General features: G+C 58.1%; 12 protein-coding genes across 12 annotated transcripts; all 12 read right to left on the bottom strand.

Annotated features, from left to right (window-relative positions):
* Window positions 1–1121: 1121 nt before the first annotated feature.
* Window positions 1122–2444, bottom strand: LMJF_35_3720 (conserved hypothetical protein; the record flags this gene model as incomplete). Its single annotated transcript, XM_003722718.1, has 1 exon — window positions 1122–2444. The coding sequence occupies one exon, from the start codon at window positions 2442–2444 to the stop codon at window positions 1122–1124; it is 1323 nt and encodes a 440-aa protein (XP_003722766.1).
* Window positions 2445–3733: 1289 nt separating this feature from the next.
* On the bottom strand, window positions 3734–5125 carry LMJF_35_3730 (conserved hypothetical protein; the record flags this gene model as incomplete). The annotated part of the gene is made up of 1 exon (XM_003722719.1): window positions 3734–5125. The coding sequence occupies one exon, from the start codon at window positions 5123–5125 to the stop codon at window positions 3734–3736; it is 1392 nt and encodes a 463-aa protein (XP_003722767.1).
* A 2207-nt stretch (window positions 5126–7332) lies between these two features.
* LMJF_35_3740 (conserved hypothetical protein) lies at window positions 7333–8499 on the bottom strand (the record flags this gene model as incomplete). The annotated part of the gene is made up of 1 exon (XM_003722720.1): window positions 7333–8499. One exon carries the CDS (start codon window positions 8497–8499, stop codon window positions 7333–7335), a length of 1167 nt encoding a protein of 388 aa, XP_003722768.1.
* A 417-nt stretch (window positions 8500–8916) lies between these two features.
* On the bottom strand, window positions 8917–11544 carry LMJF_35_3750 (conserved hypothetical protein; the record flags this gene model as incomplete). The annotated part of the gene is made up of 1 exon (XM_003722721.1): window positions 8917–11544. One exon carries the CDS (start codon window positions 11542–11544, stop codon window positions 8917–8919), a length of 2628 nt encoding a protein of 875 aa, XP_003722769.1.
* Window positions 11545–12582: 1038 nt separating this feature from the next.
* On the bottom strand, window positions 12583–13020 carry LMJF_35_3760 (putative 60S ribosomal protein L27A/L29; the record flags this gene model as incomplete). Its single annotated transcript, XM_003722722.1, has 1 exon — window positions 12583–13020. The coding sequence occupies one exon, from the start codon at window positions 13018–13020 to the stop codon at window positions 12583–12585; it is 438 nt and encodes a 145-aa protein (XP_003722770.1).
* Window positions 13021–13990: 970 nt separating this feature from the next.
* On the bottom strand, window positions 13991–15949 carry LMJF_35_3770 (conserved hypothetical protein; the record flags this gene model as incomplete). Its single annotated transcript, XM_003722723.1, has 1 exon — window positions 13991–15949. The coding sequence occupies one exon, from the start codon at window positions 15947–15949 to the stop codon at window positions 13991–13993; it is 1959 nt and encodes a 652-aa protein (XP_003722771.1).
* A 1606-nt stretch (window positions 15950–17555) lies between these two features.
* LMJF_35_3780 (putative 60S ribosomal protein L27A/L29) lies at window positions 17556–17993 on the bottom strand (the record flags this gene model as incomplete). The annotated part of the gene is made up of 1 exon (XM_003722724.1): window positions 17556–17993. One exon carries the CDS (start codon window positions 17991–17993, stop codon window positions 17556–17558), a length of 438 nt encoding a protein of 145 aa, XP_003722772.1.
* A 593-nt stretch (window positions 17994–18586) lies between these two features.
* Window positions 18587–19006, bottom strand: LMJF_35_3790 (putative 60S ribosomal protein L23; the record flags this gene model as incomplete). The annotated part of the gene is made up of 1 exon (XM_003722725.1): window positions 18587–19006. The coding sequence occupies one exon, from the start codon at window positions 19004–19006 to the stop codon at window positions 18587–18589; it is 420 nt and encodes a 139-aa protein (XP_003722773.1).
* Window positions 19007–19961: 955 nt separating this feature from the next.
* On the bottom strand, window positions 19962–20381 carry LMJF_35_3800 (putative 60S ribosomal protein L23; the record flags this gene model as incomplete). The annotated part of the gene is made up of 1 exon (XM_003722726.1): window positions 19962–20381. One exon carries the CDS (start codon window positions 20379–20381, stop codon window positions 19962–19964), a length of 420 nt encoding a protein of 139 aa, XP_003722774.1.
* Window positions 20382–21072: 691 nt separating this feature from the next.
* On the bottom strand, window positions 21073–21516 carry LMJF_35_3810 (conserved hypothetical protein; the record flags this gene model as incomplete). The annotated part of the gene is made up of 1 exon (XM_003722727.1): window positions 21073–21516. One exon carries the CDS (start codon window positions 21514–21516, stop codon window positions 21073–21075), a length of 444 nt encoding a protein of 147 aa, XP_003722775.1.
* A 733-nt stretch (window positions 21517–22249) lies between these two features.
* Window positions 22250–23212, bottom strand: LMJF_35_3820 (conserved hypothetical protein; the record flags this gene model as incomplete). Its single annotated transcript, XM_003722728.1, has 1 exon — window positions 22250–23212. The coding sequence occupies one exon, from the start codon at window positions 23210–23212 to the stop codon at window positions 22250–22252; it is 963 nt and encodes a 320-aa protein (XP_003722776.1).
* A 1281-nt stretch (window positions 23213–24493) lies between these two features.
* LMJF_35_3830 (conserved hypothetical protein) lies at window positions 24494–25444 on the bottom strand (the record flags this gene model as incomplete). Its single annotated transcript, XM_003722729.1, has 1 exon — window positions 24494–25444. One exon carries the CDS (start codon window positions 25442–25444, stop codon window positions 24494–24496), a length of 951 nt encoding a protein of 316 aa, XP_003722777.1.
* Window positions 25445–26126: the final 682 nt, after the last annotated feature.

Below are 26126 nucleotides of genomic sequence, written 5' to 3' on the forward strand. Positions count from 1 at the left end.
AAATACATCATCTTCTATTCGTGTTACGCCTTCTCATTCTCTGCTGGGAAAGAAGGGGGCGGCGCACCGGGCAGTTTGCAAGCCACCCTAAGCCTCCTTCTACCACTAATTCTGCCGATGCATGCTTTTCTCTCGGTCTCCAAAAACCGGGGAGGGGAAGGGGGTGGGCACATACAGTGAGTACCGCACCCTGCTGCGAAAGCGAAGTCGATCACGCTCGTCCTCGCACAGCGTTAGACGAAACGGTACGGCCTCCAACGCAGCTGCACGTACGTCCCACACGCACAGGAGACGGGAAGACGCGGAGAAACGGTGAGCGTGTGCACCCGAGTGGGCACACAGACACAGAGTGAAAGGAAAGTGACAGAGAGGAAAGAGAGGAGGAAAAACAAAGGAATACAAAGACAAAACAAGGGTAAGACCGTACAGGATGGAGAAGTGACGACAACTCCGTTCATCGATGACGCGCAAGCTCACAGACACTTACACAGACAGACACAAGAGGACCCACAAACGTCGGCACGCCCACACACTCACACACTACGGAAAGAGGGAGAAGCAAAACGAGCAAACAGAAAAGACACGAGTAAGCACAACAGGGAGGGTCGCGGCAGTACAGTTGGAACGGCAACGAGGAGGCACAGAAGTGCGTGACCGCATCACCAGAGCGAGACGAAAGCGAAGAGCTGCCCAGCGCTAACGGAGAGTATGGCAGGGGAGAAGAAACACGGAAAGGGATAACGAAAAAAAAGTACGAAAGGAGGAAGAACGAGAACAGAAAGCAACAACACCGACGAAAACTCGGTTCATCAACCGGTGTGCGCCCGTACAGGGGGACTCGCAACAAGCGGAGGGGGAAGCACAGCGCACTACTCACACCAAGTATCCGTGAGGGCAGTAAGGCGAACAAATGCCAGTCACCCTCTGGTCTTCAGTATATATACGTGGGTCAGCGCTCCAGTCCTCTCCGATATAAGATGAACGAAACGCAGCGCACGACGAGAAAGACAAGAAGAGAAAAGACATTTTCACACACACACACACACACACACACGAGACACGCGGCACACCTGCCCGCTTCACGCGATTTTTTTTCCTCCTCTTTACCTCCACTTGCTGCCTCATTTCCCGCGACCCGATGCCGCCTTGCGAGCCTGCGCCGGTGCCGCTTTCTTGGAGATAGCGGCGCGCATCTGATTGTTCGACTCACGCAGCCCCTCGATTTGGCGCACCAGCTTCTTCTCCTCGGTGTCGAGGTTGCGCTTTGCGGCTTGCGCAGATGCTTCGCCTGACATATGAATGCTGTCATCGAAGCGGACAATTTCGTTGTGCTTTTCAATGTGCTGCATCACCCTCGACTCCATCGACTGCACAACGCTCTCCTTCTCCAGCACGAGCATGTTCTTGCGTGCTACGTTGGTGCGCATCATCTCGTTGTTCTTGTAGAGAAGTCGGAAAGTGTCCACTGGTATGTACTCATCCTGTGGCAGCACCTCCGCCACGTCCTCCGGCTCCTCGCGCGAGGCAGAGGGCACCAACGCCGACTTGGCAACGTTGCGTTCGAATTCGCGCGCCAGCCGCATCTCATTCAGTGACTTGGTCACGGTATCCAAGCGCCGTTGCAGCTGCTGCTCACGGGTGATTTGCGCCTTGATCACGTTTTCCTGGCGGCGGCAGGCCATCTTCATGTCCTGCACGGCGTCGGAGAGGAACTCGCGATCGCTCTCCATGCACGCGATGCTATTCTCGACGAGGGCTGAGTCGGTTTCTGTCTTGACCACCAGCTGTAGCTTATTGTTGTCCGCCGCCATGCGTTTCGCCTTGGCCTGCATCTCGCTGCATTCTTTCTCTCGCACCCGGCAGTCGTTGCACAGCTGCATGTACCTCGTGCGGCGCTCCTCGTTCTCCAGCACCTTCGCGCTCAGCGCTAGCACCGTCTTCTCCAGCCTTGCAATCGTCACCTTGCTGCTCTTGATGTCGGAGCGCAGAGACGCCTCCACAAGCGACATGTCGTGAATATCAGCACGCTCGCGCTCGATCCGTGAGAACTGCACATCACGCTTGCCGCCGTACCAGCCCGTTGCGGCCATTACCGTGTCCAGCTCTTTGTGCATGCTGTTAAGCTTGTTTGCCCGCTCGCGCAGCAGCTTCTCCTGCATGGCATTCTCACGCGCCAGCAGCTGGTTCCGGCGTTGCACAATCTTCAGCTGGTTCTGCATGCGGACAATGTTGTCCATGGCATCTTCAGCGGCAATCTCCCGTGGCGCCACCGCGGCCTCGTTGTACTGCTGAATCTGGCGACTCACTTCATCGTTGCGGTTCTGCTGCTCGATCGTCTCCAGTTCGGCGCCGAGAGAGTCCAACCGCGCCGCGTACTCCTCGATCGCCCGCGTCATGCGCTGCAGCTCCTGCTGCGCAACAGGGTCCATTGCGGCGAGCTCCATCTTTGCTTCCTCGTGTGCGGGGAGGGCCGGGGAGTGAAGAGAACACGCAGAGTGTGCTGTGCGCCAGTCAACGTTCTTCCTCGCTTCACAGCGCTCAGGGTCGACAGCGCGTCAAAGCAGAACCGGTGCGCGAATGGGGGAAGCAGCCACACCAGGGAGGCGGCAAGGACAGCAATCACGCCAATTCGCTTGTCTGTCTCGTTTGAGTATTTGTTTCCTTTGGCCTGACGACCCCGAATTCGCTGTGGAAAAATAGACAAGGCAAAAATACACAAAAAAAATCCACCAAAAAAATGTGCAACACCACTTTGGGAAACACACGCACACGCACACACACAAAGCCTCGCAAAACAGTCAGCAATGATATGGCGGCAATACAGCTGAGAGCAGGGGGGCGTGGCGGTGACGACAGGGAGCGCAATCAACAAGAGGGAGGGAGATGAGAGAGGTGACAAGGTGATGCGTAGGGACGGAGAAATAAAGAGCGTCTACTCTCTTGCAGCGAGGACGTCGTCGCAGCGGTGTGTGTGCGAGTGTGTCGATCGTAGGATGCGAGGGCACACCTTCGCTTCTTTTTTCTTCAACGAAAACTAAAGTACGCACTTTGGCTCTTCGCCTGCAGATGAACGGCACACTGGGCGCAATGCTAAACGAAGAAAACCGCGCTGCAGCTGAGCACGTTAGTATTAGTCTGCTTGGCTCCTAGAAGGATCGAGATAGAGGCTTTGTCGCCGTCTGTGCGCGTTGGTGGTGTGTGTGTGGGGGGGGGGGGGGGCAGTGGGCAAACGACCCTTGTGGTTGGTTGTTATAATAAAGTACTGCATTTTGGCGTTGTACGGCGCGGAAGAAGCCGGTACGGGGTGGTGGAGAGCGAGAGGAGAGCGGCAGAGAAGGAAAAAAAGGGAAGGGGCCAATGAAGAAGCACATGGAGGAGAAACATAAGCGGTCCTGAGGGACAGGGTTGGTGCCCAGTCGAACCGGTGTACGCGAGCGCGGCCAGCCCTACGGCACTCGCGCCACGTCCACACAGTTTCCACCTAAATGGAGTGTGGAGAACCGCAGAACTGTTTCCAAAAACAAAGAGCGGTGCATCGACAAGCTCGTTGGCGCTATTCGGTTCTTAGGCAGACCCCGTCTCTTTGGCACCTGAGTCTCCTTCATTGTTTTCCGTGCGTTGCTTCTGCGTGATGGTCGGCGCACTTTCAAGCGCACGAAAATGCGGCACTGGCACTCATGCACGATGAGGTGGAGGGCACGGCGGGGTCACAACGCCCTCCTCGCCCCCTTCCTTACACAATCAGCGACATAGGAGGGGAGGAGCGATCCTTTGTGAGATGCCTTGCCCATGGCCGTTCGGGGGCCAAAGTGCGCCTACGCCATACGCCGAAGCAGTGCCGGCTCAGTCGCTCCCGCCGCAACTGCGCCAGAACACCCCACGCGAGGCGAGCGCGATGCCTCTCCGCAGCGCGAAAACGCCACCGCCGAAAGCAGCCGAGTACAAGCGCTGTTTCACTGATCGTGTCGGCCACGTAGAGGTTTGTGCGCACCTGTACACGCGCCTCTGTACGGCAGTGCCATTGTCGCAGCAAACCGTGCTGTCGCGTGCGCTGGAGAGCTCTGGTTGCGCGCTGCAGCAGCGTCCGATCCCTCCAACGCCCGAAGCAGCCTTGCAGCAGCTGCGCTTGATGCGTCAGACGCACTGTGAGACGGCTTCGCCAGAGCCGGAGTGCATGGCGAGCCAACTGATATACATGCAGCTTCCACGCCACTGCAGTTGCCTGGCAACGTTCCGTGGCCGCCACCCAGCGAGAAAGAACCAGCCGCTTCCGCTGCCGGCGCGCTCGATGAGCGGCGAGGGCCTGCAGCCATCGGCACACGACGTGGGCGTACACGCACTGGAGATGAAAACGATCTGCCCGACGGGCCCGGACGCGAATGTGCCACCAATCAAAGCAGCTGCGGAGCTGGGCCGCGTGCGCAATGCAACGCGCTGCGCTGACCTTGTACTTGAGGAGCCCCCTCTGCGCGACGGGAACGATACACACACGAAGTGGGGCTCGCGATTGCTCCTCCACGACACCACTGCCTGCGCCTAGGCTTTGTGCTGCGGGTGCAGCGCGCTGTTGCTGATGCTCGGGCCGGCTGCGGTGGTGCTGTAGCGCGAGACGACGCGCACAGCTGCACACTCGCCGCGCTACATTGACGCGCATCTGTTGGACGTAGTGCCACGCAGCCAAGTGCGCCATCAGCCGCCACTCCGTCCGTTGCCTCCACGCCAAAAAGAGGCGCCGCAGGAGCAGTCGAGGTCCAACCGCGGCCACCACCACGGTGCCAGTACCCGATGCATGCGGTCTTCCCTGTAGAAGCGCTAGCACCTCTGCGCCCCCACCATATGCCTCAAGCAGTGTTGGGCCGTGGCGCCACCGCTGCCGAGACGCGGCGAACTGAATAGCAGCCTCATCGAGTGCGCCACGTTCACGATGCCAGGTGAAGGCTCGGAGCCAGTGCTGGAAGCAGTGCTTGCGTTGTGCTTGCCGACACGCGGCGAACGCGCGACTTCGCTGCTGCAAAAGTTGCCTCCACGAGGACAGGACAGCGTGTAACGCTTTTCGCGTTTGCACAAAACACTGCCAGTGGAGGATAATGCTCGTCAGGAGAGAGACTCGCCAGCGTCGCTGCATCACCGACGCGTCGCTCCACCGTCGCAGCAAGCGGCGCTGGACGTAGTAGCTGTAGCGCAAGTCAACATTCTCGTGGAGAGCACGCCGCTTGTACACCTCAAGGCGCAGCTGACGGAGAAACACAGTCGCGATAGCGCGGTCCCTCGCGACGCGGAGAATGATGAACGACACAGACGATCGTACACGCGCTTCCTCGACGTCAACGGCGTCTGCTGTCGGTGCCCCCACGCGACTACCTCCGGAGGCGGCGGTGGTTCGGCCGCTCCGGGATGCAACTGTGGCGGAGCTTGTCAAGCCGGAGACCCGCTGCAGTGCTGTACGCCGAATCGAGGCCAGCGAGGATGAGGGAATCTCGGCGACGGCAGGAGCTTCCGTTGTGTTGTGGGGTTGCCGGCGCTTCATCCACGCACGCTGCTTTTCAAAGAGCCCAGCACGGTGTGCCGCGAGCAAGGAGCCAAAGAGGTTTTGCGTAAAATGGTCGGGAGTGTCCTGCAGCGCTGGTGTCGCGGGATAGCGATCAGGCGGACGAAACGGTTTGTCATGCACGAGTACTGTCGATTCGGAGTAGCCTGCGGCGCCGTGATGCACCTCTGCAGAGGTAGAGGCGCTACGCCGTATGCCCGGAGACACCTTGTGCGCCGATGTGGCGGTGGTCCTCCTGTGGAGCCTCGCGTCGCGAGCGCTTGTTTGCCGAGTCAGAGCATGCCAGACGGCTTTCCGCGTCAGCATATCTAGCCGGCGTACATCACGCACAGCCTCCTCCACGGACTCCTGTAGATGCCGAAGCGACACCGACGTTGCACCGATGAAAGGGCTGTGAGCCGAATTCGAGGAAAAGCCTGCTTGAAAAGCGGGCTCGTCGCAGTGTATCACACGCTCGATGGACGCACTGCTGCAGCTACTGCTGCTGCTACGGGAAGACTCACTCCGTTCCGCTTGCTGGACGCGGGTATTACGCTCTCCCGAGCCGGCGACGAGGCCGGGAGGCTGTGCGGCGCTTCCAGCATGCGGAGCGCTCGACGGGGCTGAAACCGGCCGTGGCGACGGCGCGAAGCGTCGTCGCCTCCCTGACGGAACTGTCGCAGACTCCGCATCATCGTCTTCGTAGAAGTTGTGGATGCGCGCAGGACAATGTCGCATGGTGGCAAAACACCAAGAAAGCCCCAGTGTACCTACGTGTATGTGCAGTGCTGCGTCCAGCTGCTGCTGCTACTGCTCACCGTTCACTATTCATTCAAGCGCTCTTGCGTTGCCCTTTTCTGTGTGTCGATGTGCTTGGATCCCGTTTCGTGGCGGTCTTGTTCGCTTCGCTCTTTTATCGAGCCATCGATGACTTTAGTCCAGCCACAATCCATAAGTTGCAGAGCACGTGCGCCTGATGAACACCTGAGGAAGGGTGGGGGTGGGGACAAGACTAACAAAACAAGCGCAGCTTCATCAGCGCACCGAGAGAAAGAGTCCCTGCGTGAGTCTACGTGTGCAGACCACCCGCAGGGCGTCTCTGTTTGTTGTCCGCAACGCAGCACCTCCACAGTGTCCTTCCCTCAGGGTGGGTGTATGCGATGCGTGATACGCGGATGTGTTTGTGTTCGAATTGAGGACAAACAGTCATGAAAGAGGAGAGCTGTGGGGATAGCAGACGAGAAGAGGAGCAGGACAACGACTGAGCGCGCTGCAACACGAGGGGGCGGAGGGAACACATGCAAGCCACCCACCCGCATTTGACAATGGCCGAAAGCGACCTACCGCTGCAGAGCCGTGAAAAAATAAGCTAGCGCACCCTCTGCAGGATGCGACTGAAGAAAGATGCGTATTCAAGCACGGCGCAGGACACCGGTTGCTAAAATCGGCCCTTCTTTAGAAGCAGATCCTTCGTTTGTAGTCACTTCATGGTTTCACGAAAAGACAGGCGCCAGAATGTTCCACCCGGCCAGCTCTCCAGCAATCACGTCGAGGAGGGAACAGCCATGAGACTGCACACCTGCCGCTCGTTAGAAAAGAAGCAGCAGAGTCAGCCACGAAGAGCGTAAAACAAAAAAGACGAGGTTATATATGTGACTGTACGACTGGCCTGGGCAATCGCTCGACTGCACACAAACGCAGTGCATTTCAAAGCTACCCGACCACCGGTACCGTGGATACAACGGCGCAGAGCGCCTCCCGCCCTTTCGACTCTGGCGCCTTCCATCTACTCACCCTCGAGCGCTTCACTCGACGTAAAGCGGCGGAAAGACGACAGGAGACGCAAAGTGAACCTCTTCTGGCATCGTGCGCCACCCGCGAATCCACGACGGCGCCATCAGATGCGGCCGCGCGTTCTCCGCAACCACGTTGATGCGATAAAGGACCTCGCTTTGGGGTGTCATGTTGCCACCGAACGCCATCATCAAGTGCGGGTCGACCACCATGACGGTTCCCGGGCCGATTACGGGGGCAGCGGGGGTACTGCTCGGCCCGGCCATTGCTGCGAGGAGCGGTTGGCCTACCACAGATGCATCAAATTGAAAGCGGCGCAGTTGATCGCGTATGTCGGCCTCCATGGGGGCAAAGGGACGCCACAATCGCTCGGCGTGCACCGAGTGCAGGTACTGGCGGCGCACCGCGTGTTGTGAGTTGCGCAACACGAAGGGTGGAAGGCACAGAGGAGTAGGGGTGTAGGTGAAGAGAACCATCGACACCGCTGTCGCCTCACCACCGCCTTTGCTGACACGTGCGTTCGTGCGGGTGCCAATCGTCGGGGCAAGGCAATGGTAACCAACAGGGTTGCCGTACGCCTCGCGCAGCAGGGGCACATCACCAAAAATGACGGGCCGTGCCACACCGCCCACCACCTCTGCCAGCTGCGAGAGCGGCTTCACGAACTCCTCATTGTCTCGCAGCACCGCCTCCAGCTGTGCGTTTGTCATCCACGCATTGGCGCGGTACTGGTTTATCGCCGTGAGCATCTGCAGGTCCGTCTTGACGGTGCTCGTACAGCCTCGGCTCCACACCTTCTGCGCCTCCGCGCAGACCATCTCGCTCAACCGCAACATATCCTCTCTGCCGAGCTCCGAGACATCGCGGCCGTTAAGGAAAGCCTTCGCAGCGCGCCGCAGCCGCCGCTTATGTCGCCTCATGTCGCGGTAGTAGCGTAAGATGTACCGCCGCTTCTGCAGATGCGACATCAAGCCATCCTGAAGTGGGTCTGTGCACTTGGGCGTAGACTTCAAGAGGGAGTGGACATTGGGCAGGTGCGCGAAGGAGCGGAAGCGCGCCGTTGTGGAAGCCAAGGCCGCAGACCGGATGCGCTCCACCACGGAGCTCGAGAGCACATTCGGAACAATGGCATAGCCGTGCTCCAAGAAGTGCTGTCGTGCAGCTAAGGGCAATGCCATATGGAGAAGAGGCTGCTCACCCGGGGAAAAGTAGAGGGGCAACGGGAAAGGGGCACGCAACGTGCCAGCGCATCGGATCCGCTCTAGAGAGAGAGAGACAAGGCGGAGAGAGAGAGGGGTTGAAATACGAGAAGCTAGTGGGACAGTTCCCATGCGCAAGAGGGGAAGAGAGTTTAGTGTCATAAAAAGGTACAGAAAGATGTGGCGTTCGACCACTGCGTCATCATGACAGCCGTGCACATACTTGCACACGCACACCGGAACGGTGTACGCCTTTTTGTTTTATGCAAGTGGCAAACACTCAGACCTGCTTTCTTCGGCTCGGCAACGAGTTTCGCTGTGACGGCCTCTGATGGAAAAAAGAGGGAGGAGAGGGGTGGGTACGCAAGCGCATCAACATGTGGAAATCAGTTCCGCTTACTTGGGCGGAAGGGCGTACTGCCTCGCGTCGTTGAGCACAATCAATCCTCGGCCCACAAACGACCGCAGCAGCTCCACCACGTCCGCGTTTGACCCTTCAAACTTGCCCAGCAACTTGAGACTGCTGTGAATCGCTGTGCTCGATTGAGCGCCACGTGTCTTGAGCAGCGACGTCACCATACGCTCCATCAGCTTCACGCGCTCGGGGGGAAGTCCTGCCGGCTTCCCGGATTCCTCATCAGTTTCTCTGTCTTCCATGAAGACGAAGTCGGCAGAAGCGGCCACGCCAAGCTGCATGGTGACCAGGTCCGTCGCTGGCTGGAACATCAGCACCGCCGGGGAGAGTCGTTGCGCATGCGCGCGGAGCTCCTCCAGTTGTACCTCCATGACGACCGCCACCTCCTTTAAATGCACCGGCGTGCTGAAGCCACCACGGCTTGCCATCTCCTTCACGTGCAAGACGAACGAGGCGTCGAATAGAGAAAGTACCTGCGGCACCGCCACGAGTGCGTTCCCCTTAGACGGGTCCTTCTGCTTTAGCTCCAGCTCAACACGGCCGAGAGACGGCAACCAGGTCATTCGCTGGTTGTCCTTGAGCCGCTTGTACGCCTCCGCAAGAGCATCCATCTCCTCCTGCAGCGCCGGATGGGGACAAAATTTCAGTGGCGCCGAAGCAGGACCAGAATCGCCGCCGTTCGCGGAGCTGCAGCGAGGAAGTGGAGGCCACGCTGTCATAGACAGAACCGAGACGCTTGCAGCGGGAGACACAGCAGTGGCGGAGGCAGCAGTGGGTCTCAACTGGGGCAAGCGATCCTCGCGGCTAGAACCCAGCTGCTCGCGCAGCTGCTGCGAGATACGCCGGGACATCTGCATGTCTCGCACCATTACTGCGCACCGATCGAGTGCCGTCTCGCCGAACACGTGCCGCAGCCGCTCGAGCACCTCCTCCTCTGGTGTTGTATCAAACTGGTGCATGGGCTTCTGCAGAAGCTGCTCCGCTAGCATCTGCTGGTACTCGTCCACTAATGCTCGGCGAGGAATGGATGTGAGCAGCACGCGCACCACATCCGGTCTGCCTCGAGAAGCCGCGCGATGCAGCTCCCCTTCTTTACTGCCTGCATCGCCGTCGAAGTCCAGGTTGCCGACAAGGCCGTCGGATGCGGCCTGAGTCAGCGGTGGTGGTGCAACGTTCACGGCACTACCGGGCTGCATCACCGCCTGCACCACCGCTGGCACACAGTCCTTGCGCCGCCGCAGGTGCTCCAGGGTGTCGGAGGTGACGGAAAAGACGACGCTGCTCTGCTCATTTCGTGGAAACAATATGCAGAAGGCGTGAATGGTGTTAATGAGAATGGCCAAAATGTCGTCGGTGCGTGTGCCGGCGCGGTGGAGGCGCGAAGAGAGCAAATGGCGCACAGTCTGCACCAGCTCTGTCTTGAGGCCGCTTTCCGGGGTCGACTGCAGGCAGTAGTGCATGTCCTCGAGAGCTGGAACGGAGTCAGGGTAGTCCGAGAGGATGTCCCAAAAGCCGTCAAGGCGCCTGCGAGCGTAGGTGTGCAGCAGCAGCAGTCGCAAGTCGGCGCACCATGCCTCCCGCTCCGCTCGCACCGCCTCGTTCGTCTGTGATGAGGGACACGCGTCGCCTTCCTGCACGTGTCCCGGCACCATATGACAGCCTTCTGACGTCGTTCCCACGTCCTCACAGCGGCGATTCGCAGAGGTCTCGTCGCGGAGGCTGCCGCTGCTGCGACACAGCGGATCCGACTCCCCGTCGCTGTCAGGCAACACCATCCGCACAAACGGCACGACCGAGTTCTCCAGCCATGACAGGTGTTTGTGCAAAATACGAGTCGAGAAGTCATCAGAGAGGTCACTCAGTCGGTCACGAATGCCTTCCTCTAATACGGACCTCCACAACTGTTTCACTTCTGCCGACCGGTTCAGGGCTAGCCGGTGCAGGCACGTCATCACAGAATCCGGCGCCGGCGAGGCGGATGCAGGTGCCGAGGCGCTCTCGTTAGCGTCACCTGCTTCTCCCAAAGTCCCGTCGCACCCTGAGTCGCCCGCGTCCTCCTCATCTCCATCACCTGCCGCTTTCCGTTGCTTCGCCAAGACGAACCGACCGTGCCGCCAGAGGAACGAAAAGAGCGCCTGCCTTCCTGGCGGTTCTTCGCCGGTCACCAAGGCTGTCTGCAGCAGCGCGCAGCGAAGACGGACAGCAAGGAGCGCAGCAACCCCTGGTGTATGCAGTGCCGAGCACCAGCGCAGCAGATGTGAATGCACTTGGCGGTACACCTCACCAAGTCTCTCAAGCGCCGGAAGCGCTACCTCGGTGGAGAGTGGGCCACTACAGCACAGGACGGCTGAATGATACACATCGATCTCGACCGACAAGGCAGCACTCACACGCTCCAGTAGTGTGTCAGCGACCATGGCGTTGAGCGGCGCACTAGTAGCGAGCACAGCGAGAGCTGAAGACCAAGTCGTCGGCGACGACAGCGGCCACGCCGCCCCGTGACCGGACTCCGAGAAAAGAGCAAGACCGTGAGTGTCAAGTGCGTCTAGCATCTCTGCAAGAATGCGCATGGCGCCGTCCTCGTTAATGCTGTGCTGATATGGCATCATCGTTGACGGTGCTGAAGGCCCTGCGACCGACAACGTATCTTGCCCTGGTCTGACGGACGCGCTGGCGCAGTTCATTGCAGCGCCGCCGATACGACCAAAAGACTACTGAATGAGAGGAGGACTACTCCTCCAGGCAATGTCCGCAGAGGACCACCTCGAAACGCAAGTAGAGCGCTTACAAGCAAAAGGCGGTGTACGTGCGGAGAAGTGTGCGTCTATCGATATGAACATGGAAAATGCGTACTGTCTGTCGAGTGTCCCGCTATCCCCATTGTCAAATGCCCTTCCCGTCACACGAGAGCCCGTGAAGGTGGGGAAGGGGCGAGAGAGGCGGCGAGGTGACTGAACGCAGTCGCCGAAAAAAAAAAGCGCCTCGTCTCGATTCTAAGAAAGAGGAGTGTGCCGCTAAGTCGAACTCTATCAGTGAGTGAGACTGCACCGCGATTGGCTCAGCACACCTGTCCCCGGGGTGACGGCAGTGAGTATATATATGTACACTGCGAAAAGAGCAGAGCGGTGTGCTTACATGTACTGCGGTGCGCCCGCAACAGTGACAAACAAAAATAACAAAGCGTAGCGTCAAAGATGCGGCGACGATATGCGACCGACGCAGATAAGAGTCCTTTGACCCAGCTGAACCGAGAGAAGGAAGTCACATTCGAGCTCCCATTAGCAGAGAAAAGACTGAAAGTAGTGCCAAGGACTCATTCTTCGTCTTCTGCTGCAGCAGCGCACCCCGCCCGCCGTCGCTGAGGTGCAACTGAGTCAAAGAAAAACGGTGTGTAGGTGTGCGGGCGAGGCCTTCACCTTTATCCGCAGTTTCTCAGGCACCCACTGAATTTTCAGCCATGACGCTAACAGGCCTCCGTTCTCGAAAACCCCCGCCTTCGCACATAGCTATACTTGAGATTTCTTTTCTTTTCAGGGCATAAATAAAAAACGAGACGGAACCAAAACGAAAAACCAATGCGTGCTCGAGTGCGTTCTCAGCGACACAGTCAGGGATCCACGCCCATAGAGAGCATCCAAACTCGTTGCTTACGCTTGAAGAACCACAGCGCCGCCAGCCTTGCGTATCTTCTTGTCGGCCAGCTTGCTCACGTAGCGCGCCTTCACGATGCACGGCACCTGGATGTGGCCGTTGCCCAGCAGCTTCGCGTACCCGCTCGACTGCAGGTCCACCACAGGCAAAGTCCCGCCCTTCGCCGCCTTCGCCGCCTCCTCCGCAGCAATCAGGCGCGACAAGTTGTTCAGGTTGATCGTCGGCTTCCACATCGGGTTCTTCTTGCGGTGGTAGTGGTCCATGCCCAGCTTACCAAAGTACCCGGGGTGGTACTTGTCGAAGTTGATGCGGTGGTGGTGCATACCGCCAGCGTTACCGCGACCGGACTCATGCTTGCGGTGCTTGCCTACGCGACCGTAGCCGCAGAACGTTGAGCCACGCTGGTGGCGGCACTTCTTGAAGCGGGTCGGCATCTCGTAATCCAGCTGTGTGGAGTGATCAAGAAACGTAGCAGGGTTCAGTGTAGCGTAATGTATTATGTGTATGTGAATGGGGATGCGGGTGTGCAGGAGGGGGGGGGGGGGCAAAGTGGGTGGGGGAGCAAGGGCGATGGAGTGGCGGCCGTGAAGGGAGGCGGAGGGAAGAATGCCAGTGCAGGGGTGTAAAAGTCGGTGTGTTGAGTCGACAGAGGACATGAGGATACGGAAAACATCACGTCGACTTGATTAAGCAGGGAAGGGTCGCACGGGTATCGCTCAGGCGCACCATCCACCCAGCTCGATCGCGCAGCAGCTGATGTCATGGCAGTAGGGCCATAGGAGCCCCCTACACCCGCGCACCCACACACGTGCAGAAACGCGGTCGAGATTCCTTACGCGTCGCGCTCCATAGTGAATTCTACGTTTTGAGAGCATGCGCCACACCTTGCGCGGCCAACATACACATGCGTATGCATATGCGCAGCCCACACATGAGCGCGTCACGGCCGTGGGACCTCTTCGATATAAGAAAAAGCACAGTAAGACAGCCAATGGCGAAAGTGGGGAAGGAGAGAGACAAAGGGGGACGCACAGCGGAGCAGCAAGAGGAGCGAGGAAGCAGAGAGGGGGAGGGAAGAGGTCCGCCATCATGATGCAGTGGCACGCCAGAGGAGGTCTTTTGAGCCCTTGACACTACAATGGACGTGCCCGCAACGACAATAAAGCAGGGAAGAGCGAAAAAGGAGAAAAGCAGGGATGCAGTGAACCCAGTGCGTCTGCCCCGCACCAACATCGGCTAACGTGACTACACGCGCTTCAAAGGCGGCGCCAACGGGAAAAAGGAAGCAAAGAGAGATCCGCTGCAAAACGGGGTGGAAGGTGCGATCATGGCAGACGTCGGAGAGAGGAAGGGAAACAGGAAAGCGACAGCCGCAAGGTCACTGCACATCTCTTGAAGAAAGCCTCACAAGGAAGGGTTCCTGACATCGGGTTCGCTTTTGGCGACGACGTCTGTTGTGTCATGCCCCTCAGTGCCGTTCGCGCTTTGAGCAAGACGTATCTCCCACGCGAATCGCGCCAGCTCATCCTGTTGTTGACGCACAATTCGGGAGAAGGGACACCACACGCAGCACCCGCCCGCAAGGGAGAACAGCAGCGCAACCACAGTCAGCAGTATGGACGCCACGCCGCCCGTGATGCCTTTGTAGTTGCACTGAAAGCTGGGGATAGAGCCCAATATCTTGACGCCGGCGCACGCGGCAGGGATGTCATAGTCATTCCTTCGAACGTACGGCACAAAAGACGTGATTTCGTATATGTAAGTGTAATCAGCGTTTTTGGCGTAGGTGTAGCAGCCCATATCCGCCTCAGAAGGCATCATCGCAGTGCACGCCACATCACGATCAGTCACAGGGAAGGCGGTCCTTTGCGGGAAGAAGGGGTGGTGCGTGAACAGCGGCGGGGCGCCGCCCTTGCCGGTCACCGTCATGCGCACCAACCTAGCGTAAGTCGACGCGCCACTTATGCTGTTGTCTGTCCAGAACGACGTCGTGTCCACCAAATCATCAGTCGCCCAGTACCACGTTACACGGACGCCTTCCAGCTCCGCCACCCACACCCCACACGGGATGTTGCGCACCGTCTGGTTGCCGACAAACGTCGGCGGCACATTTGGCGAGTAGAGCAGCAGGGAGCTGGCGCTCCTGGCTATCAAGTCGTAGGCAATGACGACGCGTTTGCAGGTGTTCAGGTCAGGGAAGAAGTACTTGCGCAGAGCCTCGTCGGCCTGCCCCTGGCCGCTCGGCACTGCAAACTCGGTGTGGTAGTACGACATCTGATTCCACGAGCTGCTGTACCACTCGTGCTTGTACACGCGACCGGCGATACCCTTCACGGGGAACTGCAAGCTGGTGCGGGAGAAACCCGCATAGAGGCTGTAGGACGCGCGAACCTGGTAGAAGGAGTCCTCAAGCGGCGAAACGACAAGGAAATTTGCTGTGAAAATATCAGGAACCGCTGGCATCGTGTAGTCGGCAGTGTCCGCTGCTGAGGCTGATGACGACGTCTCACTCGAGCTGGTGAAGACACTGGGCCGCGACGAAAAGGCCGTGGCAGCGCCCGCGGGTGCTCTCATCATCGGCAGAGCAACGTTCGACGCCTTCCAGAGTCGTGGATGCACAGAGGATGAGTTTGTGCAGGAAGACGGAAGAGACCCCTGCACGCTGGACACGTTCGAGCCAAAGAAGGAGAAGGTAAACAGGCAGTTGTTGATCGTGCTGGCGGCGCCTGTTGTTGTCACCTCGATCGACACCGGCGTCAGGTCCACCGACATCAAGTTCACCAACCAGTGCTGCGTGCTCGTCAACACAGCGGCGCGGTACGTGGCGGGCACCCCAAGACCACCGTAACTTCTCGGAATCGTGAGGTCATACTGGCCCGAGTAGTTATTGACGGCAATACCGCGAATTATGCTCGGGTAGGGTTTCGCTGAAAGCGGGGAACGCAGCATAGTAATGAGACTTCCAGCCAAGAGCACCTCGTCCGAGGATTCATACGACCCCTTCGTGTGCACACAGCCCTCGGTGTCGGAGATGTTGTACTTGTCGGTAGAGTTGATGTAGTAGGTACGGACGTAGTCGTTGTCTAGGATGCGCTCCACGTATAATGGGAGGTACACTTTCTCGTTCGTGCTGCCCGCGCTCGCATTGACGGAGAAGCGAAATGCACTTATCACGGATCTGTTGTAGACCGTCGGCTCACTCAGCATGGCACTGCGGCACACCACCTCGACATCGAACAATCCCTCACCCACCAGCGGCAGCAGGTTCACCGCGCTCACTGCAACCGAGACGCTGAGCAGGGCAAGCAGCGTCGCGGTGACGGCGAGCGTCGTCACCACGGCAGAAGAAGAGGTGCGCGTCATCCGGCACACAACAATGTCACCCGATCGGCCACTAAGAGCTAAAGAAGGAAAACGAAAACGAAGAGATGAAAGCCAGCGCAGTGAAATGCAGCCCAGATGCGGCCCGATGAAGCTCTCCACACGTGCAAAACGTGGCCTTGACTTTTTATGCAGCACTACCCCTTTCGCTCAAGCGTGCTTGTGTCCGTGTGATATCGAGACGCTGCGCTAGCTAGGGTAGCGGCCGCTCGAGCCGCAGGGTCGGTATAGAAAACGACTGAAAAGAAAGATGAGGGAGGTAATGTGATAATGTGGTTGTCGATGAATAGGGGGTTAGTAACGCACGAAGTATTCGACGCAATGCCACGGAAAGCACACGTGGTGGTGGTGGCGGAGCAAAAACGAGAAGAGGTGGGAGAATGCCACTGTCCAGCACACGCAGAGTACCTGTGAAAAGGGGGAGGTGAGGAAGGAGGACGGGAAGGGGGAGGAGGCAACGCTGACGGGGAGAGCGCTGCAGTGAGTAAAGAACACGGGGAAGACGCAAGCAAAGATGCGAGGGGAGACCGAAAAAAGTGCTGTGTGAGGCCGAAACGAAAAGAGCGAAGATGGCAGGCCTGCAGGATGATCAGGCATGCCTGTGGGAGAAGTTCAAGAGTCACAAACGGCGCGCTCGCTGCGCCGACAGTGACGGTGATTGTTTACGGACGTTTGCAAAGAAACAAACGATGCCGAGCCAGAGAAAAAAGACAGAGGCAATGGGGAAAAGGGAGAGAAGGGTGAACAAGTGCGCGCGGCGCAGAGCAGAATGTCGCAGACTCACGAACGACGGCCGAAGAGGGGAGAAACATTGGCTTCACCCCCGTCTCCCCCCCCCCGCGACTTCGGTATCAACGCTACTGCCGCTTTGATACAAGTGGCAGCACACAGAGAGAGCGAAAACGGGTCGGCGTCGCAAAGACAAGACACCGCGATCCGTCACCCCTTCGACGGTTCGGGAGTAGCTGGTTGACCCCACGAAAAGCACCGGGTGCCGCGGTTGTGGGCGCAACCTCGCAGCCAGTGCGCCGCACGCGCAAGACTAGCTCAAAACCAGCCTCGCTCAGCGCTGCGGGCGCTGCAATCACCAATGCGAAACGGGTCTGCCTCCCGCATTTGATCCCTCCGTCATGCATAAATGAGCTGCTCATTTTGTGCGTGCGTGTGCGTGTTGTTGTTTTGGTTGTCTGTTGCAAAAGCCACCGCCCCTCTCATTGATCGCCTCACGCGCTAGCTTTCACACACGCCCTTCTTTTCTGCGTGTCCCTCCTTGCCTCAGTCCCTCCCACCCCTTACCCGCACATCCAATGGGGCACAAGACCGTCACTGTGAGAAGGTGTGCTGGCGCGGGGAAAAAAAGGGATGGGATGGGCCCTGGTTCTCCGTCACCTTCTCCATAGAAGACTTTGCGGGGTTTTCTTTCGTGAATCCACCTCAGGCATTCACACGCCGAAAAGAAAGGGACCGACGGCAGAGGAAGAGAGAACGCAAGAAAAACCGGCTCCAGAGAGAGGGCGGGGGTGCCACCAAACAAAAGTCAGAGGACGCAAAGAAAGAAAATAGAAACAACGCTCCTCTCCCCACACACTCACGCCTGGAGCACCACAGCGCCGCCAGCCTTGCGTATCTTCTTGTCGGCCAGCTTGCTCACGTAGCGCGCCTTCACGATGCACGGCACCTGGATGTGGCCGTTGCCCAGCAGCTTCGCGTACCCGCTCGACTGCAGGTCCACCACAGGCAAAGTCCCGCCCTTCGCCGCCTTCGCCGCCTCCTCCGCAGCAATCAGGCGCGACAAGTTGTTCAGGTTGATCGTCGGCTTCCACATCGGGTTCTTCTTGCGGTGGTAGTGGTCCATGCCCAGCTTACCAAAGTACCCGGGGTGGTACTTGTCGAAGTTGATGCGGTGGTGGTGCATACCGCCAGCGTTACCGCGACCGGACTCATGCTTGCGGTGCTTGCCTACGCGACCGTAGCCGCAGAACGTTGAGCCACGCTGGTGGCGGCACTTCTTGAAGCGGGTCGGCATTTTCGGCAAGGGAACGAAACGAGCTGTAGAGGAAAAGTGATGAGGGATTACACGAGAAGGGTATTAGGAAAGAAAGCACAAGCGAAAGATGAAGGTAGAAAGAGGCACAACGACAGAATGAGAAGTGATGCGATGGGCAGAGGTTTTTAGATCGAGGGGTCGTAAGTACATGTAGTTGAAGGAGGTGCGTCGAGCGGCAAAGATAAACGTGGTGGCCCCTCGGCTTGTATTTGAGAAACGCACAAACGCTCGCAGACGCACGGAGCCAAGCATACGCGTCGTGGCTCAAGAATGCCGGAGGAGCGAGGAGCGAACGACGGGTCGATGAGAGCCTGGTTGCCGTACGCAAAGATTCTGCTTAGCTTGACGTGCTAAGAGATGCGTTGCGTACAAGCCGCGTTTTGCTGCATTTGCGGTGTGAAGGCCAAGAGCAGACTCTCCTCTCACGCTCTCTTGTTATGGAGGTTAAGTGGGGTGGGTGTTATCTTTTTTTTTTCGAATGGAAGAGAAACAAAACGAAAATTTGTGTTGCTGTGCGTCGCGTGATGCGCTGGAACGCAGTACCGGATGTGCAGCGCGCTACGGAACGCTGATTAGACGATTGCGGGGGCGTGCGTGGAGATCTTGGGCCACAGGTCTGCAGACTCCTTCGCCACCGGGCCAGCAATGCCGGAACCCTTCATTTCACCCTTGGGGTTCACGATCACGCCAGCGTTGTCCTCGAAGTAGATGACCGTACCGTCCTTGCGGCGCCAGCTCTTGCGCTGACGGATGATCACAGCGTTCAGCACCTTCTTGCGCAGCTCCGGCTTGCCCTTCTTCACAGAACACATCACCATATCGCCCAGGGCAGCAGACGGCAGACGGTTAAGACGGCCGTGGTAGCCCTTCACGGAGATGACGTACAGGTTCTTGGCACCGGTGTTGTCCGCGCAGTTCACCACTGCGCCGACGGGCAGCGCAACGGAAACGCGGAAGCGGCAGCCCTTGACGTTGGCCTGATCCTTACCCATGATTGCAACACTTTATGGAATGCGCACGCATATGATAGGGAGGGAAACACGAACAAAGGGGCGCGAGTGAGCGATAGTGTGTGTGTGGGGGGGGGGGGGGCAGGAGAGATTGAAAGGGAGGGAGCGGGTTACGGTGAAGTGGTCAACGAGGCACGGATGAGTGAGATGAAGAATAAGAGGGACGAAGGTTACACAAGAGACTGGCGGGGCATGAGAAGTGGCGTTTCCTGACCTCTTCGAGGAACTTGGAGGTGGATGGATATGCTGCTCCTCACGCGGTAAGTAAGTCGACCATGAAGCCTATCATCACGAGGAACGCCACACAGACCACCTCCTCACCTCCTTATCGCTATAAAAAAGACGGTGTTGGTCCGCTCCCCCTTCCCCTCATCACTGGCGAGTGAAGTGCCACACTCTTCCAGTGGAAGACAAAGACGAAGGGCGGGAAGTCATTGCAGGAAGCGAGCACAGCTCGACGTCGCGCGCTGAACATGGTGCACAACAGCCCACGAAAGATGTGTACGAGAGGTCGAAAAGACTTCGCAAAAAAGGGAAGCGACCTCGATACGTGTACGCACGTCGCGATCCCGCTCTTCTGCGCCCCTTCTTTGTTTTTTTTTGCCTTTCTTTTCAGACGACGAGAAATGAAAACAAGAATTGAAACGAGCAAAGATAAGACCACAACGAAGAAAGTCGAGGAAGGTCCATCATCGCCGACGCCTGCCTTTGGCCTCTACCCGTGCCTCGGCGCCCCTGCTTACCTTGCCGCCTCAGCCCCCTACCCGTCATTGCAGCACACACACACACACATACAGGCAGCGACATAATAGACAAGTATGTCGTGTGAAACAGAAATGAGGACAAGGAGCGACAGAGGAAGAGAAGCCGGTTCAGCCGTTTGACGAACCAACCAAGGGAAAGCGAGAGGGCCGTGGTCGTTGCGACAGGCAGTTCATTAGACGATTGCGGGGGCGTGCGTGGAGATCTTGGGCCACAGGTCTGCAGACTCCTTCGCCACCGGGCCAGCAATGCCGGAACCCTTCATTTCACCCTTGGGGTTCACGATCACGCCAGCGTTGTCCTCGAAGTAGATGACCGTACCGTCCTTGCGGCGCCAGCTCTTGCGCTGACGGATGATCACAGCGTTCAGCACCTTCTTGCGCAGCTCCGGCTTGCCCTTCTTCACAGAACACATCACCATATCGCCCAGGGCAGCAGACGGCAGACGGTTAAGACGGCCGTGGTAGCCCTTCACGGAGATGACGTACAGGTTCTTGGCACCGGTGTTGTCCGCGCAGTTCACCACTGCGCCGACGGGCAGCGCAACGGAAACGCGGAAGCGGCAGCCCTTGACGTTGGCCTGATCCTTACCCATGATCGACGATCTAAACTTGTGTGTTTGAACGCGCGCGGATAGGGTGGTTCGCCAAAGAATGAACGTGACGGATGGAGGAGAGAAAGGAATAGTAGAAAGGGGAGGTGAGAGGGAAACACCGAGAAAAAGGGCACGATTCGGACGGACATGGTGAAATCGAAAGCAACGTACGTGTAAACGACCATGGAGAATGCGACCTCATCTGCGTGACTAACCGGTAGCTGCACCGCAGCAGGGAAGACACAGCCGTTTATGGGCCCTCGGTGGCTCATCATGGATTTCTTTTTCTTTGGGGAGGGGGGGGGGCTTCGTAGATACGTTCGATCCACCGTGCTCTCAAATCCGTGTATAAATGCGACAAGGCAAGCTCAAACACAATGCGTCTGCGAAGACGGCGACGCGCACGCACATGGCCGTGCATGAGACGAACAACAACAAAAAAGAAAAACGATGGTTGACTTGACAGAAAAAAGCGCACAGACAGACGGGACACACCGGTCACCAGTCCGCCCGCACACCGGGAACCGAATTCCCCGCGACTGTGAAGCGAGCCCTCTACCGCGCTCCCCCAAACGCGGAAACAACAGCAAGCACCCCTCCACTTCGGGTTGCGTCGATAGCAGAACAAAGAGAGCACCGTCGCCGTGGCTGTGCGACGCACGGCTGACAGCACCTGCCCGCTGCCACCGACTCATAGCTGACGCCGCGATTGATGATCAATGTTGATGGCGGCAAACTCGCGTATCTCTCGCTCTGATGGCATATCCGTGCCGGTGAAGCGCCATTTGCGGTCATTTGCTTTCCACTCGATTGAGCGCCGCTCATCCTCAAAGGCTGGGTTCAATGCCTTCACCGTGTCGTGACGGAAGACGCCATGGTCAGCGAGCCAAAGGTGCAGCGACGTAAAGACGTGCTCCTGCGGGTTGTCACGCGTTTCCAGGAGCGTTCCCATGACAACCACGGGCACTAGAATAACGGGGAAGTAACGCAGCCAGCGGTACGTGGCGTAGCTCGTCATGCCAACACGAGAGCGACGCTCCTCGAACGGCATGGGAAATACGCGGTTGATCGTCTCCAGCACCCGCGAGTGCCGCGTCATCTCCGCCTTTGCGCGCTTCACCCATAATTGGGACATTTCCAGAGGTCCTATCGGGTTGTGTGAAGGCACAAAGCAGCAGTCGAGCAAGAGTGCACGGCGGTGCACCGGTGCAAGCAAAAAGGCGTTTGCCTCGGCTGTGCCCGATGAGGCAAACCTGGGAGATGCGAGAATAGAGGAGTGGGAGACGGGACACGTGTGCAAAGTAGACGCAAAGGAAGGCCGTCCAGGAAGGAAGACAATGAAGGCCCGCTCCACTGACGTGATGTAAAATCGCGTAGCAGTGGCAGAGACGGAAACATGGCATGCTCGTACATTTCGTCGATGCATCGCACATACGCACAAGCACAAACACGTGGACGAAAAGATGAACAGCCACAATACCAGCCAGATCTTGCAGGCGAGCTTTGCCTTGAGTGGGCATGGGAAAGGCGAGCGAGGGAAACGGCAGGAGCAGCAACCGCAGCCGTCATCGCTGCAGAAGGACTATACCGTTCCTCCTCCCCTCTCTTTTGCTCCGCTCGTGGAGTGAGACAGTGTCAAAGGCATGATACATGTCTACAGAGCACAGTCGACGAGGAGTAATGTGCGAAACACACACACACACACAGACACAGTGGACAGGGAAGGAAAAATGGCAGCGAGAGCACAGAAGCAGAAGCGGAAGAAAAGGAAAAGGAAGCTATCAGGGCCCAAGAAGGCGAACGGCAGGGAGAGTGGCGTGGACAGAGCAGGTGTGCTTTGGTGATTCGAAAGCGGGCAGCCAAGGATGCTAGCTCTCTTGCCGCTGGTTCAGCTCAAGGCGTTTATTGGCCAGCTTTAGGGCCGAAATTTCCTTGACGCAGCGCATGTTGCGCGCGACCACCTCTGTCACCCGCTGCGTCAAAAGACGATTCTCGACGCGCAGCACGGCCGCAAGCCGTTTTAGCCGGGTCCTACTCTTGCGGGTGTCGTCTGCGAACACGCGAGAACGGCTGGCACAAATGCCACTAGTGTCGTCCTCTCTGCGCCTCTCTGCCCACCCTGCAGAGCTGTCCGGCGCAGGAGTAGAGCGCTTGGTGCCAGCGGCAGTGGTCGCTTTCATGGCAGTGTGAAGCAAACTCACCGTCTCCACGAGCGCCGACGACCGCGCTCGCTCGAGTTCCAGGGCCCCGTGCAGCTGCCTCATCTGCGCTTCCATCGAGGTCGCCGTAGACGGGGCAGTAGAGACGGCAAGCGTCATGTCATCGACGTTTCTGTTCGGCAGTGGGGTCACAACGGATTCCAAACCCGACGTAGCGCCACCGACCGCGATTGCCTCCGCGGCACGCAAAGACTCCTCGTAGAGCTGATCGCAGAGTTCTTTGTAAAACTCTGCCGCCTCGCACGCTTCCTCAGACTGACGCAGTGACAGTTCCTTCTCGCGCCGCAGCCTTTGAACCTGGTTTCGCAGCTCCCTCACCTCTTCCTGCAACACGTGCTTGGCTGCATCGTTCTTTGCCGCCGCGGCTAGCTCAGGATGCTCGGTGAACTTGATGAGGCTGCGCAGAGCAAACGCTTCCTGCTGAAAGGCGGCCACTCGCTGATGCGAGCTCGCGAGCTCCTGCTCCAGCCGTTCGCACGTGTCCTGAAGATCTTTGACGCGGTGGTACAGAAATGGGAGTTGCCGTAGCTGCCTCTCTTGATCCCGTCGCAGTCGCTCGCGACTCTTGATACCCGCCATCTGCCGCTCGGCCGTCGTCGTGGGTTCTGCCATCGCGTCTGCGGTGCTCGACGCACATGACGAGGCAGCTCGCCAGTTCGATTGAGACTGCGGCATCGCGCACTGTGCGATTTCGCATGCCCGCCCGTGCACCTATGTCGTTCACTCAACCAGGCCGGTGTCTCAGAACTCGTGTGGGGGGTGCCAACGTCCCGTGCAAGTGTGTGCACGCGCAGAAGTGTGCAGTTCAGAGAAGAGAGAAGAGGTGATAGGATGAGCCCGCGGCACCGAACGGAGAAGAGGACGGCAAGCAAAGGAAAAGGAGCGCCACACCTGTCTCAATGTATGCCGCTGTTCCCTCAACGTCGATATCTGCAGAAAAGAAAAGGGCATAAGAGATCGAGAGCGCGACGATATGAGAGATGAGCAGCACAGTGCGGGAAACAAGCAATATTATCCACATCCCACTCCCTCTTCGATCCGCCTACGCATGCGTTTAGCCGCAAGCGCGCCTTGGTAGATGTACAGACTAGCCGCATTACACGAGAGTGATGGACTTGATATGACAAGCCATCACCGAACGCGGTCATTTTCAAGCGTGACAGACCCTCCCTTTCCCTCGACATCAAGCAGCGCCGCCAGAGACATTCGCCTGCCTCGCTTTGTGGCTTTGGAGTAAGGAGTGGTGGATCATCTCTTCTCGGCTTTGGCATCGTGTTTCTTTCGTTTACAGCTTGTGTACCGGAAAATCTGTAAAGACACACCCGCGCTCCCTTTGCTACTCCCCGCCCCCCTTCCCTTCTGCCGCCCTGCCAGACTGCAGCACCTCTCTCATCCATTCAACGCGTCATGCAAGCACGGAATCGGGAAAGGTGGCGAGACCAGAGAGGAAGAAACACGCGGAGTTGAATAGAGCCCAAGTGGAGTCGGGGCTCGGGGAAAGGTGGTCACAACACAAAGAAAAAGCAGTGGGTCACAGGAGACGAAATATGACCAGCCCCGCCCCAGACAGCTCTAACAAGCATGAAGTGCAGACACCGTTTTCAGCAATCCTCTCTGTGCGCGTTGGTCCCCTGTTCAATCCCAACGGCGCATGATGATCATCATCTTTCTCTCGAGCCCTCCTCCACACCACTCTTTCTCCACCCCCCCCCCTCGCGGCACACACGCTCTCTTGTCGTCATCAGTATTGGAGACGCGGAGCAAAGAAGGCATTCACATTCCGCGCATTCAAGGCTCATGTCGTACACACAGTATCAGCAGCAGCAGATGCGAGCAGCAACGCGTGCTCGCAGTGGGAAGCACCATGTCCACACGCACACACACATGCACGTATCATAAGGCGCAGTTTACTGCCGCGCCCTCTCCTCCGTTTGGCTTGCACCCACTGCTGAGCTCTCCGCTCCCCTCCGCCGGAACCTGAGACACATTTGGGTATCCGAACCACGCCTCGAAAGCGTCGTCGTCGAAGTTGAAGTACGCGTTTTTATTAACCGATATTACCTCACCCTCTTCGATGTCGCGGAATGCCTGCATTACAAAGTAACCTTTCTCCTGTTGTACCGCTGCCTTCTTGTGAAGCGAAAGCCACTGCAACATTTCCTCATCTGGATACCCAATCATGGCGTTCGGCTGTGGCGAGTGCAGTGCCAAGTCCATGACCGGCACCATACCCATCAGCTCCCCCTGCCCCCGCCGCGCATACGGGGATTGCTGGAAGTAGGGGTGCCCCGAGCCGCTGGCATCACTAGTCGACCAGAGCGGAATCGCGTGACGGCGGAAGAGGCAGTAGGCGTGGCGGAAAGCAGCGTTGAAGTCGCTCTCCTCCACTTTGCACTGCGCCACGAGTGGCGCCGCCCACTCCTTGTAGCCTTTCGTAGTCTGCGCCGCATCCGCCATTTTACCAATCGGCATCGCGGGGTCAAACGGCAGCACATCCAAATAAGTCTGCACGCCGCGCGGATGACCAGTGAGAAGCGCCTTGGTGAGAAACCCCAGAAACGCGAAGGAGCCACGTGTCAGGTCCTCCCAGAACGGCACAGGCTCACCGTGTCGCTCGGCAGACACCTTCAAGGCAAAGCTCGGGTCATCGGCGATGCTCAGCAGGCTCTGCGTTGCCTCGACAGGGACGACGGCGACAAAGTCGAACTCCGGAATCCGCTCGGTGGCAACAAGGCCCAGAGGAGTGACGTGGACACGCTGGAAGAGGCGGCACCCTTTCATAACAGCCCATGTAACAAAGTCGAGCAACTTGGGGTTGCATCGGGCGATGCGTACGCCGCCCATCGCCAGAGTACGCACAAGGCAGAAGAAGCCACTAAAATCAAGGGAAAAAGGAGAACGAGCGCGATGGCGCCCAAGGAAGTACGCCTGTGTAGACGAATGTGTGTCGACAAGCAGTTCCACTACAAGTGTATAATGAAGTGCAAGCACACTGTCGAGAGTAGAGGGAGGTGGCACACATACCAGAATGCACAGCACCGATTGCAGAGAGTGAGACACCAGAAACAAAGAAAAGGCGCCCACTCAACGACACCAAAAGAGAGAAGGGGCCAAGAGCGACGGATAGAGGAGCGATGCCGTACCTGCGACGGGACGTGCCATGGGCAAACGGGTCCACGCCGCGCCTTGCTGCGACGAGACAGTAGCCTCTGCCCCCTGCATGGAAGGGAAAGGAGCAGAAACAACGAAGAGGAGAACAAAAGAAAGATGCAGAGCATCGAGCCTCAAGCATCGAACGCAGCAGCACGCATGACTGGGCGAGGGACACACGCTAAACATCCCCTTCCCGAACGGAATGCAAACGCAACGAGCCGCCTCTTCACACTGCCAGCGTAGAACGGCGAACGCACACAGAAGGAAACAACAAGCTCGCTTAATTTGATTGCCTCTCCCCATCTCTCCGACTCTTTCTGCACTGATGAGCACGCCCCAACCCTGCTGTGTCTTTTTTGGGGGATGGAGGGGG

This window comes from Leishmania major, chromosome 35 (genome assembly GCF_000002725.2).
Source record: "Leishmania major strain Friedlin complete genome, chromosome 35".
NCBI classification, from domain to species: Eukaryota; Euglenozoa; class Kinetoplastea; order Trypanosomatida; family Trypanosomatidae; genus Leishmania; species Leishmania major.